General features: G+C 43.0%; 1 protein-coding gene across 1 annotated transcript in view; it reads right to left on the minus strand.

The window, feature by feature from the left end:
* Positions 1-16,295, minus strand: part of COL20A1 (collagen type XX alpha 1 chain) — a 206,061-nt gene that overhangs the window by 55,701 nt on the left and 134,065 nt on the right. The window contains exons 22-31 of the mRNA XM_073580897.1: positions 13,708-13,850; positions 13,244-13,353; positions 12,530-12,688; positions 10,539-10,616; positions 9,848-9,934; positions 9,721-9,774; positions 8,614-8,709; positions 5,670-5,723; positions 5,306-5,359; positions 1,322-1,375 (exon numbers count right to left, since the gene is read on the minus strand). Of these exons, the coding sequence (XP_073436998.1) occupies positions 1,322-1,375; positions 5,306-5,359; positions 5,670-5,723; positions 8,614-8,709; positions 9,721-9,774; positions 9,848-9,934; positions 10,539-10,616; positions 12,530-12,688; positions 13,244-13,353; positions 13,708-13,850 (889 nt within the window). The remainder of the gene's footprint in view (positions 1-1,321; positions 1,376-5,305; positions 5,360-5,669; positions 5,724-8,613; positions 8,710-9,720; positions 9,775-9,847; positions 9,935-10,538; positions 10,617-12,529; positions 12,689-13,243; positions 13,354-13,707; positions 13,851-16,295) is intronic.

The following is a 16,295-nucleotide window of genomic DNA, read 5'->3' on the forward strand; positions in this document are numbered from 1 at the left end:
TTTTGTACCCCTTTTCCCCTGCTATCTCTCTGCGAAGAGTTTATTGCTGTTGGATAATTAAGTATAGTTAATCCCTTCTCTGCAGCATTTGTGTTACTGCATCCCAGTACCTGCTTATTACAGATACTTCAATGCTGCAATGGAGCATTGTCCTGCATAAAAATCATTTCTTAAAAGATGCAGACTTTTTCCTATACCACTGTGTGAAGAAAGTGGAAGTAGGTTTGAGAGTTAATTTTGAATCCATCTTCAAACTGAAGAGGTTCAACTAGCTCACCTTTAGTGATACTGGTCCATAACAGTAGCCAAACCTCCACTTTGCTTAAGTCTGAGTCAGCATGGAGGTCTGTGCCCATTGCAGATCAAGCCAAGGAACCATACATCTGGTCTGCCAATAGTCATCTCATCAGTACATAAAACTTTTGAAAAATCTGTCCCCAGATCTTTACTTGACCCAGTCCTGACATTTCTCTTTCGGGACAGAATTGTTCCTTAATGGTCAGGTTTCAGCCTTCCTTACCTCGGCAATGTCTCTGATCAATGAACACCTTGTATTTCTGGGCTCTCCAGGCAGGCTGCAGTTCTGGAATATGGTAGCACTAGGGGGGGGACAATGGCATCCTGGTCGCTTCACGTTTGATTTTTCTCAAATCTTTGGCAGCTTATTGACGTCTTTTTTCCGCAACACATTTTTGCGATCCTGTTGACTATTTGCCACAAAACTTTTAATGGTTCTTTGATAGCACTCCAATATATCTGAGCAATTTCGGCAAATGTAACAATTTTTTTTTAACTTTTCAGAGTCGGTTAAGTCTTTTTTTTTTACCCATTTTCTATGAAGAAAAGAAGAAGCCTAATAATGCAGCACACCTCAATAAAGGCTGTTGATATTCTGTGCCGCACCGTCATCATTACCCATCTACTTCCTCCAATAAGTAGTCAAGTTTATACATCTTGGAGTTTAAAAATCTACATAAAATGATGATATGGTTAAAATATTCTCATGCCTAAAAATTCTGCACACAATATAGTTCTACATAACCCAGTTTATATGACCTTGGTGATCTCCTTGGGTTCAGTTAAGCTAGGAACAGGTTTCGGGGTTCCAGCTGTAATTCAGTTCTCTGAAACAGACCTTATTATGATAACTACATCTTCAGTTTGGAAGTCAATTGGCACAAAGAAGCCAGGTAATTGAAGTCATGGTGTAAGAGAATCGATATTAAGAAAGGGCAATAGATCATTTTAGGTGTCTTGTCCATAAATATTCTAACATCGAGCACCAAGGCATGAGTATCTACAATGAAGGATTGGTTCTTACCCGAGGTCCTGGTGGTCCCGGCATTCCAGATATTCCCTCCACACCACGAACACCCTGGAGATAAATATCAGCTAAATAATAAAGTGTGAGTACACATGAAATACACACAAGACGTGGGCACCAGCATATGGTTAATGATGTATTGTACTAGCATTGTCTTGCTATGAGTCAACTCGACAAGTTCATGGCTATTAGAATTTTTTATCAAAATTACAGAAAAAAAAGTGATTTATAGAAAACCCAGCTGCCGTTCTCCACTGTAAGCAAAATCCAACTGTATAATAAAAGGTCACATTTGTCTGGAGAGTTTCAGAAGCATAATGAGCTGTCACCGTGATGCGTGGCTTGCTGCAAATGTTGACAATTTAGAAAACTGCGTGGAAAAAAGTTATAAAGAAGGAACTAAATGTATCCGACTGGAAGCATAGAAAAAGTTATTTTGGCAGGATCTTCGCTCTCCGTGTTGATTCAGGCAGCTGGTGGCATTGGGAAATGAGGATAGAGGAAGTGATAAACCCATGGTCAACCCATAAGGAAAAGACTTAGCCGTAAGCGGTTGGCTCTATACTCATCGCTGAATGTAGTTTTCTTCTGCAGCCATTATTTATCTACTATTGTGTCAGAACTGCACCCCATAATTTGGTAAAATGGTGGAGAGTGTTGAAACTAGCAAAAAATATTGTCCATAGACATTTTAAGCAATAATGACTAATTATTTGGACAAATAGTCATTGCGACCAAGCAATAATCACCATATTGGACTGATATTGGCTTATAAAGCACACTACCCTTACCCATACAAAAGTTCCTTCACGTATATTGGGTGCCATGTTTTCATGAGTCGGAAAGCAGGTGCTGAGTGTCAGGAGGGTACGAACAACTCACTACATCTTGGTAAGAGTGTGATGAACCCGCTCCTCGCCACCATGCCTGTCATCACAATTACATCAGAAGAATCACGTAATGCGGTCTCCCCACTTGTACCAATGTGACGTTCTGCACCCCATGTGGTCCCTGGGGACACATAAGGTCAGCTTGGTACAGCCTTACACAGACACCATCTAACCATATGGGACTAGGGAGGTGCAGGGAGTGAAAAGATGTGGCCCACACAGTCGCTGATGTGGCATTACACTCAATCATAACCCTGAGGCTGAGTTCACAAGTGGCGTTTTTTTCGCGTTTCCGCGGCGGTTTTAACTGCGCGATTTTGCCACGAAAACGCGAAAAATAAGCATCCCATGCATTCCTATGGGATTCCGCAATGCTGTACTAATGCTGCGGATTTTACCGCGGCGGAATCGCTTTGCGGTAAAAACCGCAGCATGCTCATTAATTTGCGGAATCGCGGCGATCCCGCACCAATAGGAATGCATTGTTCCGCTTACTTCCCGCATGTGGCTGTGCCCACCATGAGAAAAGTAAGCAGAACATTTGCGGATGGTACCCACGGTCCGGAGGAGAGGAGGCTGTCCTCCGGGCTTTGGGTACCATATCCCTGTAAAAAATAGAATTAAAAATAAAAAATATTGTTATTCTCACCCTCCGACGTCCAGCGCAGCCTTCCCGCCTCACTCCACGCTCCCGTTCCCAGTAATCCTTTGCGAAAATGCCCGCGATGGCGTCAGTTCTCACGGGATCGCGAAGTCTCGCGGTCATTCGCGCGACGTCATCGCGAATGACCGCGAGACATCGCGATCCCGCGAGAACGGACGTCATCGCGGGCATTTTCGCAAAGGATTACTGGGAACGGCTGCGCGGGACGTCGGAAGGTAAGAATAACACCATTTTTTATTTTTTTTTACATTCTATCTTTTACTACTGATGCCGCATAGGCGGCCTCAATAGTAAAAACCTGGTCACACTTGTCAAACACTATGTTTGACGAGTGTGACCAACCTGTCAATCAGTTCTCCAAACGATGCTACAGATCGCTTGGAAAACGCTAGCATTTTGCAAGCTAATTACGCTTGCAAAATGCTAGTTTTTCCGCCGGAAAATCGCGGGAACTTAAAATGCGATTTTCCCGCGGACTGGAATTCCGGAATTCTCGCGGTAATTTCCGCGAGAGTTCCAGTACGTGTGCACTTAGCCTGACAGGCTGAGAGGCCCCTTTCACGAGCACCAGTGAAACAGAGCGCTGCCAGCCCGGTAGGACTGCCACCAATTTCTCGTTAGATATAAGCCGTTAACAAGATTATATCGGGCCAGAAACCAGTCCCTGTAGCATAGAAAGTAAACCAAGACAACGGGCATGTGGATTGAGATAAAAGAGCAGCCTAAGGTTAAATTATACAGTGGATATGCATACACAATGGTCAGATATGCAAATACGGGTGAAGTACAAAAGATATGAGAAGATGGATCATGTCAATTACCGGTTTGATGTTCGACCATGTGTGCTCTGGACCACAGAGGGCATGGGCTGCCAGCTTGTTTATAGCTCGTTCAGAACACGTTACTCGACATGGCCTCCCACTTTCGAAGTGAACAGCAAGCATAAGAGAGAGAGACCACATGGCCTTACACAAGAATTTATCCCCTTGGTGGGTCACACCCTTTTCCGCCCCCAGGAGGGTCCTTATTCCCCTCCCATGAAGGTTTGTAGCTACATCTCCCAAAACCTGTGAAAGATCCTAACTTCCCAACAGAAGGTCATATCGTGGTGTTTCTGGTGCTATCGGATCCAGACAGGCCCAAATTACACTTGGGGACCAAACACTGCATTACTATCTGGTTCCTACTACCAATCTACGTATCTCCACACCACGGATTGCTAGAACGGGTTGAGACCCTGGAAGACAGTCGGTCCGTTCCAGAGATCTTTAAAATGCAACCGTCGTGTGGCTGAGACATATGATAAGTTTATGTTATCCTTATAAAATCATAGCTGATTCAATAAAGCAGTTAGACAGCATGGTATACACAGGAGTTTCTTCCTGTTGGAGCTTGGAGAATAGAAGCTAGGTGGGGGGGGGCAATTTCTTCTCTGAAGCCGAGATGGCTGGGTTCCCCTGTTTATTAATGTGTCCTGTTACAGCTACACATGTAAGCTACCATTTAGATACATGACTAGGATGGATAACTGAATCTTGCCCCCGGTGAATAGGCATCTAGTTTTTGCATTGTGAGTAATTGTTATGGTCAAATGAAACCAATCACACAGTACAAGAGGGTTTTTTCATACTGAACTCAACCCTAGAAGATCACTGGGTTTGTATCCTCATCCATGGACTGGGATTAGGTTGGATGTTGACCACTGTCCCCAAATAGCACTTGTCACAAATGTCAATGCTAGACAGAAGTCGTTACACCCATTTTCCTAATCCATAATGAAGAAGACAAATTCCCTTCAGCTGTATTCCATAAGCTCAGGAACTAAAAAAATGGGGTCACAAGCTGCAGTTGCCCAAATCATTAGAGGCAGTGGCACTCGTTCAAGAATAACAGGAGAGGTTGCACATTCCTAAATCTTGGTCTGCTTCCTACCATACTGAAACAAGCATGTATGTATTTACTGTAGACAAAACAGCCTGCCCTAAAAAATCAGATGTAAAGGACTCAGTTCTGTAATTAATTGACAACGCACAATAGCCAGGAGTGGAGTGTGCCCCAAGTCTGTCTCTTTTTCCCTAGAAGTTGGAACATTGAGGTATAATGTTATCCGCTTCCAGTAAAGCTGGAATGATTGAGAGGCAACAGGGTAATACTTCCACTAAAGGTAGCCAACAGCTATCCCAGCTTCCCTTCTGTACACATGCAGGCTCAGTTTAGTAGTCTCTTAAGAAGCGATCACAGATATTGCTCGTTAATTAAAAACATAGCAAATCACATAGTTACAAAAATAGCTAAAGTCACACACAAGTCATATATATAGCCACACACATCTAGATCTGTGACTACACATGTTCAGCATCATTTGCAGGTTCCCATACCAACCTATACATCCAAACACGTCACAAAATTTTGAAGAGCCATACATACCTTGGGTCCCATCATCCCATCTCTTCCTGGCATGCCCTCAGGACCAGTCGGACCCTAAACGTATCAAAAATAAAAGACAGGTGTAATTGGAAGCTCCTAGGTCCCAATGCAAAACTGGAATATGACTCCTGACTTACCGTGCAACATTTATGATACTGGTCTCCACTAGTAGGCAGAGGAGCCCTTGGTCCCTTGTAAGCTATAGGACCTGGATATGACTGTTAGCATCCCCCATCCCCATATCTGTCTCTATAGAGACTAGTGATAGGAGCCTCAATATTATCTTCTTTTATTACCCAGGTACGCTTGTTTCATAGGACCAAGAGTAAGGAGACAGATGTATAGTGTACATGGCCTATATTACCTGCAGTCCAGGACTTCCTGTTTCCCCCTTCTCGCCTTTCATACCTGGAGGGCCCTGAAATACAACAAACATTTTTTGTGATTTAGGACAATTGCCCAGGAACCTAATGAAAAGTCAAATTTGGAGACGTCATCCGTGTTCAATTTCATACAGGACTAAAATTGCAAACTATGACGCTTCCATGTCTATAATTGCAAAGTAATGGGCCCCCTTCAGAAAATACATTTGGGATTTAAAGGAAATCTGTCACCTCATTTTTGGCCTATGACATGCGGCCACCGCCATCAGGGGCTTATCTACAGCATTCTGTAATGTCGTAGATAAGCCCCCAATGTTTCATGAAAGATAAGAAAAATGAGTTAGATTATACTAACCCGGAGGTCCAGTCCGGTCCGATGGGTGTCGCTGTCCGGTCCGGCGCCTCCCATCTTCTAGCGATGACGTCCTCCTCCTTACTTCTGCCGCGGCTCCTGTGCAGGCGTACTTTATCTGCCCTGTTGGGGGCAGAGCAGAGAACTGCAGTGCGCAGGCACCGGGAAAGGTCAGAGAGGTCTGGCACCTGCACACTGCAGTACTTTACTCTGCCCTCAACAGGGCAGATAAAGTACGCCTGTGCAGGAGCCGTGACAGAAGTAAGGAGGAGGACGTCATTGCTAGAAGATGGGAGGCGCCGGACAGGACCCCCGGGTGAGTATAATCTAACTTGTTTTTCTTATCTTTCACGTTACATCGGGGGCTTATCTACAGCATTACCCCTGATGGTGGTGGCCGCATCTCATAGGCCAAAAATGAGGTGACAGATTCCCTTTAATTAATATAATAGAGACATTTTTGGTGGTCCCGGAAGTGTGTGATCAGATTTAGTCCTAGCTCTTGGGAGGTTCGGATCCATCACATGATCTTATGGAAACATTAAGGTAGATGGAGAGCTCACCTTACCAGGTGACACATAAGACTGGCCTTTTTTGTGGTCCCATGAACCGATCTATGACAAAATTTGGTCATTGTTCTTTACAGTCTTGGAATCCTTTAAATCATTTAGTGGAAAGATCAGTTGTAGGCGGAAGCCTTACCCAACCAGCACCTACTTACAGGTTAGTCATTTTTATTAAACATTAACGTTTTGTGGTTTCCAAGTATGAAGATCAGAAACCTTCATGTAGGAATATAGCAAGTTTAGGTGAAATCTACAGGCTATTTGTACACTACTAACAGGCTGGCCATGCTCATCAGTCATTGACTATTTTGTGGTCCCACTAGTGTGCCTATGATAATATTTGGTTATTGTAAAAAGGTTTCAAGTGTTGGTATCAATTTAACAGGGATTGTCAAATACTAAAAATATAGTTTTTTTAGGCATGATTATTTTTAAAATAAAAAATGGAGGCACACTTCGGAGGTCTGCAGCAGCTCCAGAAGATATGTCTGCTCTGTTCGGGCAGTTACCTGGACCGCTGCAACCTGTAATTGGCTGCAGCGGTCAGGTGACTAGAGGAGCGAGCCACTGAATATTTCTCTGATGACGATCTCTTCTAGGCACCTTATGCTTCCCCAGTCCTGGTAATTTCAGAAGGAAGCAGACATACTGTAGTTTTCAAAGCCTGTAAAGACCTCCAGAGTCCCCTGCGCAGTGCCAGTTTCGGTGCTGAAAGTTGAGTATCCCTCCGTTTATTATTATAAAACCATTCATTACTAGGAAAAAAAATTCAAGTGTTGGACAACCTCTTTAAAAATGTATTTGCACTTTATTCACTAGATGGTCCTATAAGTCCTTCACTTCTTCATTGTCCAATAAGTGAGTTTATGATCAGATTTGACTTTGAGAAGTGCTATGTGCTGTCTCCTTACTAGTTGCACAACCCTAGTTGTCCATGGTCACAGAAGCAAATTAAGGGGTAGTAATAAGTCAGGGGCATTTTTTTAAGCTTAAGTTTATGCCAGTTTGAGTAAAAATAATTTTTGCCTCCTGTTACTTCTCTGTTGTGCTGACTATTTGCTGGCTTCACAATGAGTTAACTGAATCCATCACTGAGCTTGATCTAAGTTTATAGCTTTTAGCTTCCTTCTTTGGAGCTGTTCTCAGCTGAATTATGACCACAACAAAGTTAAGGGGGGTTTTACGCTTTTGGAAAACATCTACCCCTCCCTCCCTACAATTTGTTTTTTTAAAAAAATGAACAAACTGGTCTTTAGCTGCCCTCAGTAAATGCAGCGCTGAGTCTCTGCTGCTGCTCGCATTGATGACAGCGCTGCAGCCAATCAGTAAGCTCAGCAGCTCTGAGCGGCTTGTGCCGTCAACTTGTTGATGTGACATCAGTGCAGCAGGTAATAACAGATATCAGAAGCAACGGCAGGGAGTCGGTGCTGGACCCAGGGAGGGCGAGTACAGAATAGTTTGGGTTTTTTTTTTAAACAAACTACTGCCGGGTGACGGGGTTTTTACGAAAGTTGAACTTTGTGATCATAAATCAGATGAGATGAGCTCAGAAGACGTTATATAAACTTATAGATAAACCCTCTAGCTAGAACAAGCTCGATGGTATATTCTCATTTAACTTATTCTGCATCCAGGAATAAATGGTGCAAGACTAAAAGGTTCTAAAAGGAAAACAACGACAATTTTTTAATGTAACCCAACAGCAGCAAAAAAATGTTTTTGCCGAAAATATGTGCATTTAAAAAAGAAGTAAATTAAAGTAAAAATGTCTCCAAATACATGAACTGTTGATTAAGGGCTGAGATGGTTGTAGATCTAAGACGACTAGAGCCCACTTTCTAATTTTAGGTATGTGGAGGCGCATAGCATCAAGCTCTCCTAAAAGGTTTTGAAGCCAATAATCACGACATATCACACGATGCAAATACTCTGGATGTCGTCTGAAAGCAATTTCTAGTCTGTTCTCATGTGCACAGATAACTAGAAATTGACTATGGTTAGTAATACCATTGGTCCAGTCACCATCATCCCACGAGCTCCAGGAGACCCCACTCGCCCTCCTTGACCCTCGGGGCCCATCTGTCCAGATACACCAGCTTCACCCTACCAAGCGTAGAGAGAAAAGAGATGTTTCAGACTGTACACTATAGAAACTCGAAAAAATAATGCGTCCTACGTCGTCATCTTCGCAGATATTTTCACCTTGTTTTACATTTCATCAACATTTAAGCCCAGCGTCTCCCCCGTGTTGATTACATTCCCTTTCAGCTCGTTCCTGAATGTGTGATGTGCTGATTTAATGCTGATGGATGGGGAATAGAAAGTTTTATTCAAATCCCAGAGTGCAATCTACTTCACAGCATGAATCGAGGGAAAAAACAGTGTAAAAATAAAATATTCCTCGTTTATGAGTCATGATGGGTGAAAAACACCAGAAAATACAACGTGGGGGTGGACTAGAATAGCAAAGACCCCATTACCTGGGGAAAGGATGAGGTGGGGGTAGTATTCTTTTGTCTTTCTGGAACAGTACATATGGTACAACACGAAAGTGAGTACACCCCTCACATTTTTGTGAATGTTTTATTATAGGTTTTCATGGGACACCACTGAAGATATAACACTTTGACATAACATAAAGTAGTCAGTGTACAGCTTGTATAACAGCATAAATTTGGTGAACCCTCAAAATATCTCAACACACAGCCAATAATGTCTAAACCGCTGCCAAAAAAAAATTCCTGGAAAACTGCATAACTTGTTCTTCAGTCAGAGATAGCTGAGTGACAACATAGAGGGGGTCCTTCTTCTATAACATAGGATTGTCATAATCAGTCAACGTTACTCTATGGTGGTCAAACTTTGAAATGAGGTCTCTTTTGAGGGGCACAAATAAATCTGCTGTCACAGATTACCGTGGGAGAAGGAAAGAGCAATTCAAAGTCTCTTTTCTTCTTAATTCCCAAGGGTCAAGGCGAATATGAAACAGCATTGTGTCCTCCTAATTACATTCCTCCAATTAATTGTAATCAGGAATGATATTGTAGACATGCAATGTCAACCAACATAAAATATTCCCTGTGTCTAAAAGGCAAATATAATGATACCATATACCATGGGTCCTGCTTCACCCTGCTCCCCTTTGGGTCCTCGAGGTCCAGGTGGCCCCTGTAAAAAGTAAAGATTTAATTAGAGTATATAACCCAAGTAGACCACCAGTACAGGAGAATTTAGTTCTTACAGGGAATCCAGGTGGTCCAGGGGGGCCTTGAACATCTGAGGTACAGGTGCAAGCAGATGGTGGAGCTGGACAGCTGTCTTTATCCCTCTAAAAGAAGAGAAAGGTAACAGGAAAAGATCTAAGGATCTGACCAAGGCAGGAAATGACTACAAAGTGTTGATACCAATGGATAAACCTACAATGTAGCTGCCATCTTTGATGCAATACATACTAGGACAGCATTATGTGATATGTTTTATTATATGTCAAGAGATATGATGTCACGTGATTCTCCGAGAACGAGGTCTATATTGTGATTTATAACTGTGGTTTCCATCCATTGCAATGTATAATAAGCAGAGCAATAAATGCCCTCGCTGCATAGACCTATATGGGATTCAGGGATAGGAGGTATAGGACCTCACGCCGCACTCACAGACCTCCTCGATGGCTTGAAGCTTTCAGTACCTTGCTTCATTTTAATACTCTTTACATATTCAGTGCAAGCAAAATGTCAATGTAAAGATCCCACTTCATGCTATAATTAGGAAACTTGTGAAGTCTGCGAATCTGAGGAACCTATAATACTCAGGGGGGATAGTTACAGAACCGCAGAAAGGTATTCTGTAGTTAAACTTGACATTGGGATGAGCTATCGAGCAGCACTGGGTAACGTAGAGCAGAAAAAAAAAAGAGCGCATCTATTTCTTACCTTGCCTGGAACATCACAGCATCCGTCTCCTTCTGGGATTTCCGAAGCGCAGAATATCAAGAATGACTGGAGCTCCAGCTGCGAAACAAATACAGAAAGTTTCGGTCTAGGGGTTAGACTGACTATTGGGGTATTAGAATAATGCCTAGAGATCTATGTCCAGTTAGGAGTCTATTAAGGAACCACTGCAACATTTTTTTATTATTCTCAGCTCTAGACTGGAGCTACTACTGAAAGGTCCCTTCCCCTAGTCTTATATTTACCAGCTGTCATCTTCACCTTTGCCAGTCTTATGACCACAACATTTGACTGGTCAAAAGTCAGATGTAACAGTCACAATTATAGACTTTGGCTCTCTCCAGCAAACACTGGTGCGTTCCAGCAGGTTGTCACAAACAGCAAGAGATGGACAGGAGCAGCAGCGATAGAAGGTGAAGATGGGTAAGTATAAGACCAGGGGCAGTTAGTGACCTAAGATTAGAATAACCAGTCCAGCGATGCAATAAGTGGTGCTTTAACAAATCATATATAAAATGACACATCGATTGCTTAAATTAGTATGTAGCTCCTACTGTTTGGGTTTTAACCTCAAAGATGACTGCAAGAAATGAAAAGTTTTCTCCTGTGCTGCACTTAAGCTCTGGACTAATCTACATCTGACAGTAAAACTAACTTCTCTTCAGGAATTTCATCTTTTATGACATACAATATATCACATTTCTTATTGGCTTACACTTGGTTATACAACTGGTAACAAAATAAGTAACATCAGACACTGGACATTATATTGCTCTTTAAGCTCTACTTTTCCACTAAAAACTCTATATTTCAGCCATTCCTCTGGGTGATGCTGCATTATATATAAACCGCACTGTCTACTTCTATATAACATAAAGACTAGAGAAACATAGCTCCTCTACCTAACCTTCCCTTCACCTTCAGTTAGTTGAGCCCAGGGACAAGGGTTCACTTGTCAACATAGGAATTTTGGCCTTGCTTGATATTGCTTTTGAGATGCTCTTTCAATTGTAACCATAGTCAGCCATATTGGACTGTGGAATACGGTCTTTGGTCACCCAGTCACACAGCACCTAACCAGAGATGCATCTCAGCTTTCTTTTAGCTTATCCACATCTTTTTTCTCGATGCTTGTAAATTAATCTAATGTGTCTTTTATATATGCCTAAAAATTCCAATGGGTAAGGCAGTCCTACACAACAGCCACATGACAGCCCACAAAATTGACCAGAAGATAAGTTGTGTAATCAGTAGCTGCGTATTCGGATGCGTTGTGATGGTATTTAAGGACAGATGCTACCAGGCAGCTCCCACGGTTAATAATTAAATGCACACGTTGATTTAGCAAGGCGTTCTTCACATTTTGTCCCCTATCGGCGGTCCCCTCTCCACTGACCCACGCCGCTATAAATAGCCAGATGCTATCGCCTCTCTTTAAACGCCCTCTGGAGAGCTGGACTCTTTCTTCTCCATTCCCAGAAATGCGGGGAATCAGTCTGAGGCTGAATCTCTTCCAAATGAGACCCATTGATCACTGGAAATTTAAAATGTCTCAGGTTAAATAAATCTGGATGACGGATGGAAATAAGGCATTCTGTGCCGGGGCTGATATGCCGGGAGCCTGCGCCGACACGAGGGTGACATTGCATTAGGGAGAACAATGAATGACTTACTGATGTCGGTTTTTGGACATTATCAGAAAATAGGCACAGGTTAACCCTTCCTGTGCTGCAAGAGGAATAGAAGAAATTGCCATAGTAACAGTGATACAGAATATGAAGGAATTCCCTAGGTGGTATAACCTGGGCATCTCCTGGTATACACAGTGGTTATTTATGTATGGCTGGTATAAGTTGTACAGTTTCCTGCGTATACAGTCAGAAGACAACATAGTACAAGGAAAACCATATTGACATAAAGGAATATAGGGGAAAGTGGAGGTGACTTGAAGACCTCACCCTAGGAATACTTACTGCAGAGGAGCCACTTTTTGGACCTCTAGTTCTTGTTAGTTTTCCCAACATCTCAAACCCCAAAGTGGTCACCTTCCCCATGGTCCTGACTTGCTTCTCTGCTACCATCTGGCAATCCACATGGAGTTTGATATTCACTTTGCTGACAGCCAATTGTACCTGGACCAAGAAAGCATGTCAGTTAGAGGGAAAATCTACTTATAAAGTTGAAATCCCCATAGATACCAGAAAAAATGGTGCAATAAAAGCCTACATAAGTGGTTTGAAGTTCCCATAAAGTGGTTAGTGCTTCTTCTTTCAATAAGCGCCATCATTACCATAGACTGAGCCCTCGCGGGCAGGGTCCTCTCTCTTTCTGTACTTGTGTGTCCCGTGTACTTGTCTTACACGTTTATTGTACTTTTTTATATTTCCCCTTTTCACATGTAAAGCGCCATGGAATAAATGGCGCTATATAAATGTATAATAAGAAGAAGAATTATCATAATTGGTGCTACCAATGCCACATCAGAGAGCTTGAAATATGGAAACGTATTACGAGGCTTTCAGCTCATTCTAAAAATCAATGGCTGTGGTTACCCACAGACCAACACCAAGTAAAGTTTTATTCTTACAGAGATGACCTGATGTGGCTTACCACATAACTGAGTAGACATTGGAGCTCATATCTGAATTCTTTAGTATAAGTATCAATTCATACACTCAATAATTTACCTTATGGAAACTTCCGTAGAAGATCTTCTTTACTTCATGCTGATCAAAGGTTTCCTCTTGCAATCTGCCCTCACTATCAGGGTGGAAGTACGTCAGAGACTGCTTTGTTGCTGTTGATGAGACATAGAAATATGCCTAAGGAAACTAGACATGGACCATACCCGTGACCCAAAGTGACTATCCAATTTGGCTACTTCGATGGCATACCAAAAAGGTTAAGAAGATCAGATCTTGGGTCTTGTTGACTTCTTTGACCCAACTTGTAAAATAGTGATCACTTTGTGGGGCAGTGCCACATCTGGACTTAGGTTATATGGAGTATAAAGCTCAGTTCCATTCTCCACAGTGGAGATGAACTGCAACACAAACCCATAAAGCCCCTTGTACTTAGTGCATCCCAGCCCCTTGCCAATCCTAAACTGGGATTTAAACCCTTATATATTTCTATATTCAGAACATCTTACGGTCCAGGATAATCCCCATGACTGGCTGGAAATCTTCATCTGTTATCTGCCACACAGCAAAGGGCTCCTGAGCAACATTTGGTGGCAGACGAAGAAGAAAGCTGAGGCTATGCTCTGGGGGAAGTCCATTTGGGTGAACTTCTCTAGGAAGGAAAACAGAACAACATGGTAGACCTAGCAAAATCTGTTTACAATACATCTGTATGGCAAGCAAAGCATGTACATTTTCCAGAAACAATCTATACATCATAATGGACTAACAGGATCGGAACAAGAATGTCCGTATTTATTAACAGTAAACACAGCTCTTAAAAAGGTGAAGTGATGGGAGATATATGCAAATGGTCTTATATGGCTTATCCCATAAACAATATAAATCCATAAGATAAATTATGTATCCATGATTACTGGGCGTACGGCTTCTGAAATCCTCACTGCTTCCAAAAATAGGGGACCCAAAGTCCCCTGTGGGAATGAAGCAACCACTGTTCCATCAATTGTATATATTACCTATAGAAAATAAATGGAGCTGTGGTCATTCCAGCCTGGTTCTTTGGGACCCCTTTTCTTCTGACCAACGATCATTCATTTATAACTTATTCTGTGATATACACTATATGGAGAAAACTATGCCGTCGGCCTTTAATAACATTAGTGACGGAATGGCATTGTCATGATCCATGCTGGACCTGACAGTTTAAATGCACAAATTGAACTTTTTTTCCTTTGGCTGTTTGCCAAAGTGTGGTGTTTGCCCCCGGTGGCCATTAGGATTATTGAACTGTGGTGTCGCTTGTTCTAAGTTGCCCTGGTGGTGGTGAGCGGTAGTGCACTTTAGTTTCATTGGTTAAGTGCACGTAATTATAAAACAGGTGTGATGCTCTATAAAAGAGTGTCAGGTGTGTTGATCAGTGTTGGTGAAAGATGGAGCTGAACAGGAGTCCTGGGCAGCCCAGCCAGAGGGGACGAGTGGCAGCTATGGAGTCTGCAAGGAGTGCTTGCATGGATTGGTGGAGTCCAACAATGGGGTCTGGACTCAAGCATTCTGGACTTATGGGCAGAAAAGTTGGACTCAAGCATGCTGGACTTTTTGGCAGAAGCTGGACTCATCTTTGGGACTCTGTTTACTGGGCAGCTGCAACTGGTGGTGGACTCTGCTCCAAGGCTGCACTATGGTGATGGATCCGGTTATGGTGATGGATCCTGTTGAAGGAGAAGATGCACGCTGGTGGTGGGCTCTGTTGCGGGGAGCATAAGCATCAGAGCAAAGCTAAGTGGTGTCCCCCTGTATTGTCATTTTTCCTTATGTGTGTTTAGTGCAGTGGTGGGATTAGTTTCCGCACCGACCAATTCCCTAGTGAGGGTTTAGGTGCAGGGCGAGTCAGGGTTTTGAGGTTCCTGTGCGTCGCCCGGTGCGGAACCGGCATAGGGAATGATAGGAGTGTAGAGACACTGACTCAAGGGAGTGCAGGAGGTCTCCACTTCCCCGTTTCCCTATCGCAGGGCCCTCCATTGTTATTGTTACCCAGGTTTCCCCTTTATTGTTTAAATTCGCCTTACTGGAGGCGGGGTTTCCAGACTTACGTGTGTTACCTAAATTCGCCTGTTGGAGGCGGCGTATCCAGCTGCATGTGTTATTATTTAAATTCGCCCAACTGGAGGCGGTTTATCCAGGGTCACGTATGTCATATGGGTTCGCCTTGCGGTACTCGCTGCGTCCAGACACACGTGACCGTGACAGGCATGTTCTAAAACGCTCAATGACACCAATGTAGTCCTGTAACAGGACATCACCATTGTAGAAGCCCGATCATGACAATTCTTCCCTTCTAAATATTTCACCATCATTGTAAATAGTATATGGAAAGGTGGAAGGAACCACAGCAACAAAGTAGACACCATGTAGTTATAGAGCGGGGTGACCAAGTGCTGAGGAGCAGAGGGCATAAAAGTCTCTGCTGACTCCATAACTGCAGAGTTCAAACCTCCTCCAGCCTAAAATTCAGCACAAAAATTGTGCACCCAGAGCTTCATGTCATGGGTCTCCATAACCGAGCAGCTTCATGTATGCCTTACATCACCAAGCACAATGCCATGCACAGGATGAAGTGGTCTCAAGCCAACACTTGGCTATGGAGCAGTATTCTGTTGATTGATGAGTGATGGATTACTGAAGAGCAATGGATTACTCTTCTCTATCTGGCACCTGAAGGATGACCAGGAAAATTTTACCTACCTGACTGCACTGACAGTAACGTTAGGTGGAGGAGAGATAATGCTATAGGGTTGCTTTCCAGGGGTTGTTCTAGGCCCCTTAGCTCCAGTGAAGGGAAATCTCAATGCTTCATTATACCAAGACATTCTGGACAATTGTAGCTTCAAGCTTTGAGATAACGATTTGGAGAAGGCCGTTTTCTGATCCCCAGTGCACAAAGCAAGGTCCATAAAGACATGGTTGGGGGAGTTTAGTGTAGAAGCACATGAGCCCTGACCTCAATCCCATTCAACACCTTTTGGGTTGATCTAGAGAGGAGATTGTGTGCTCGGCCGTCTTCTCCAACATCAATGTCTGACCTCACAAATGATCT

Source organism: Dendrobates tinctorius, unplaced genomic scaffold (assembly GCF_039654945.1).
Source record: "Dendrobates tinctorius isolate UK_male_01 unplaced genomic scaffold, ASM3965494v1 ptg000065l, whole genome shotgun sequence".
Lineage (NCBI taxonomy): Eukaryota > Metazoa > Chordata > Amphibia > Anura > Dendrobatidae > Dendrobates > Dendrobates tinctorius.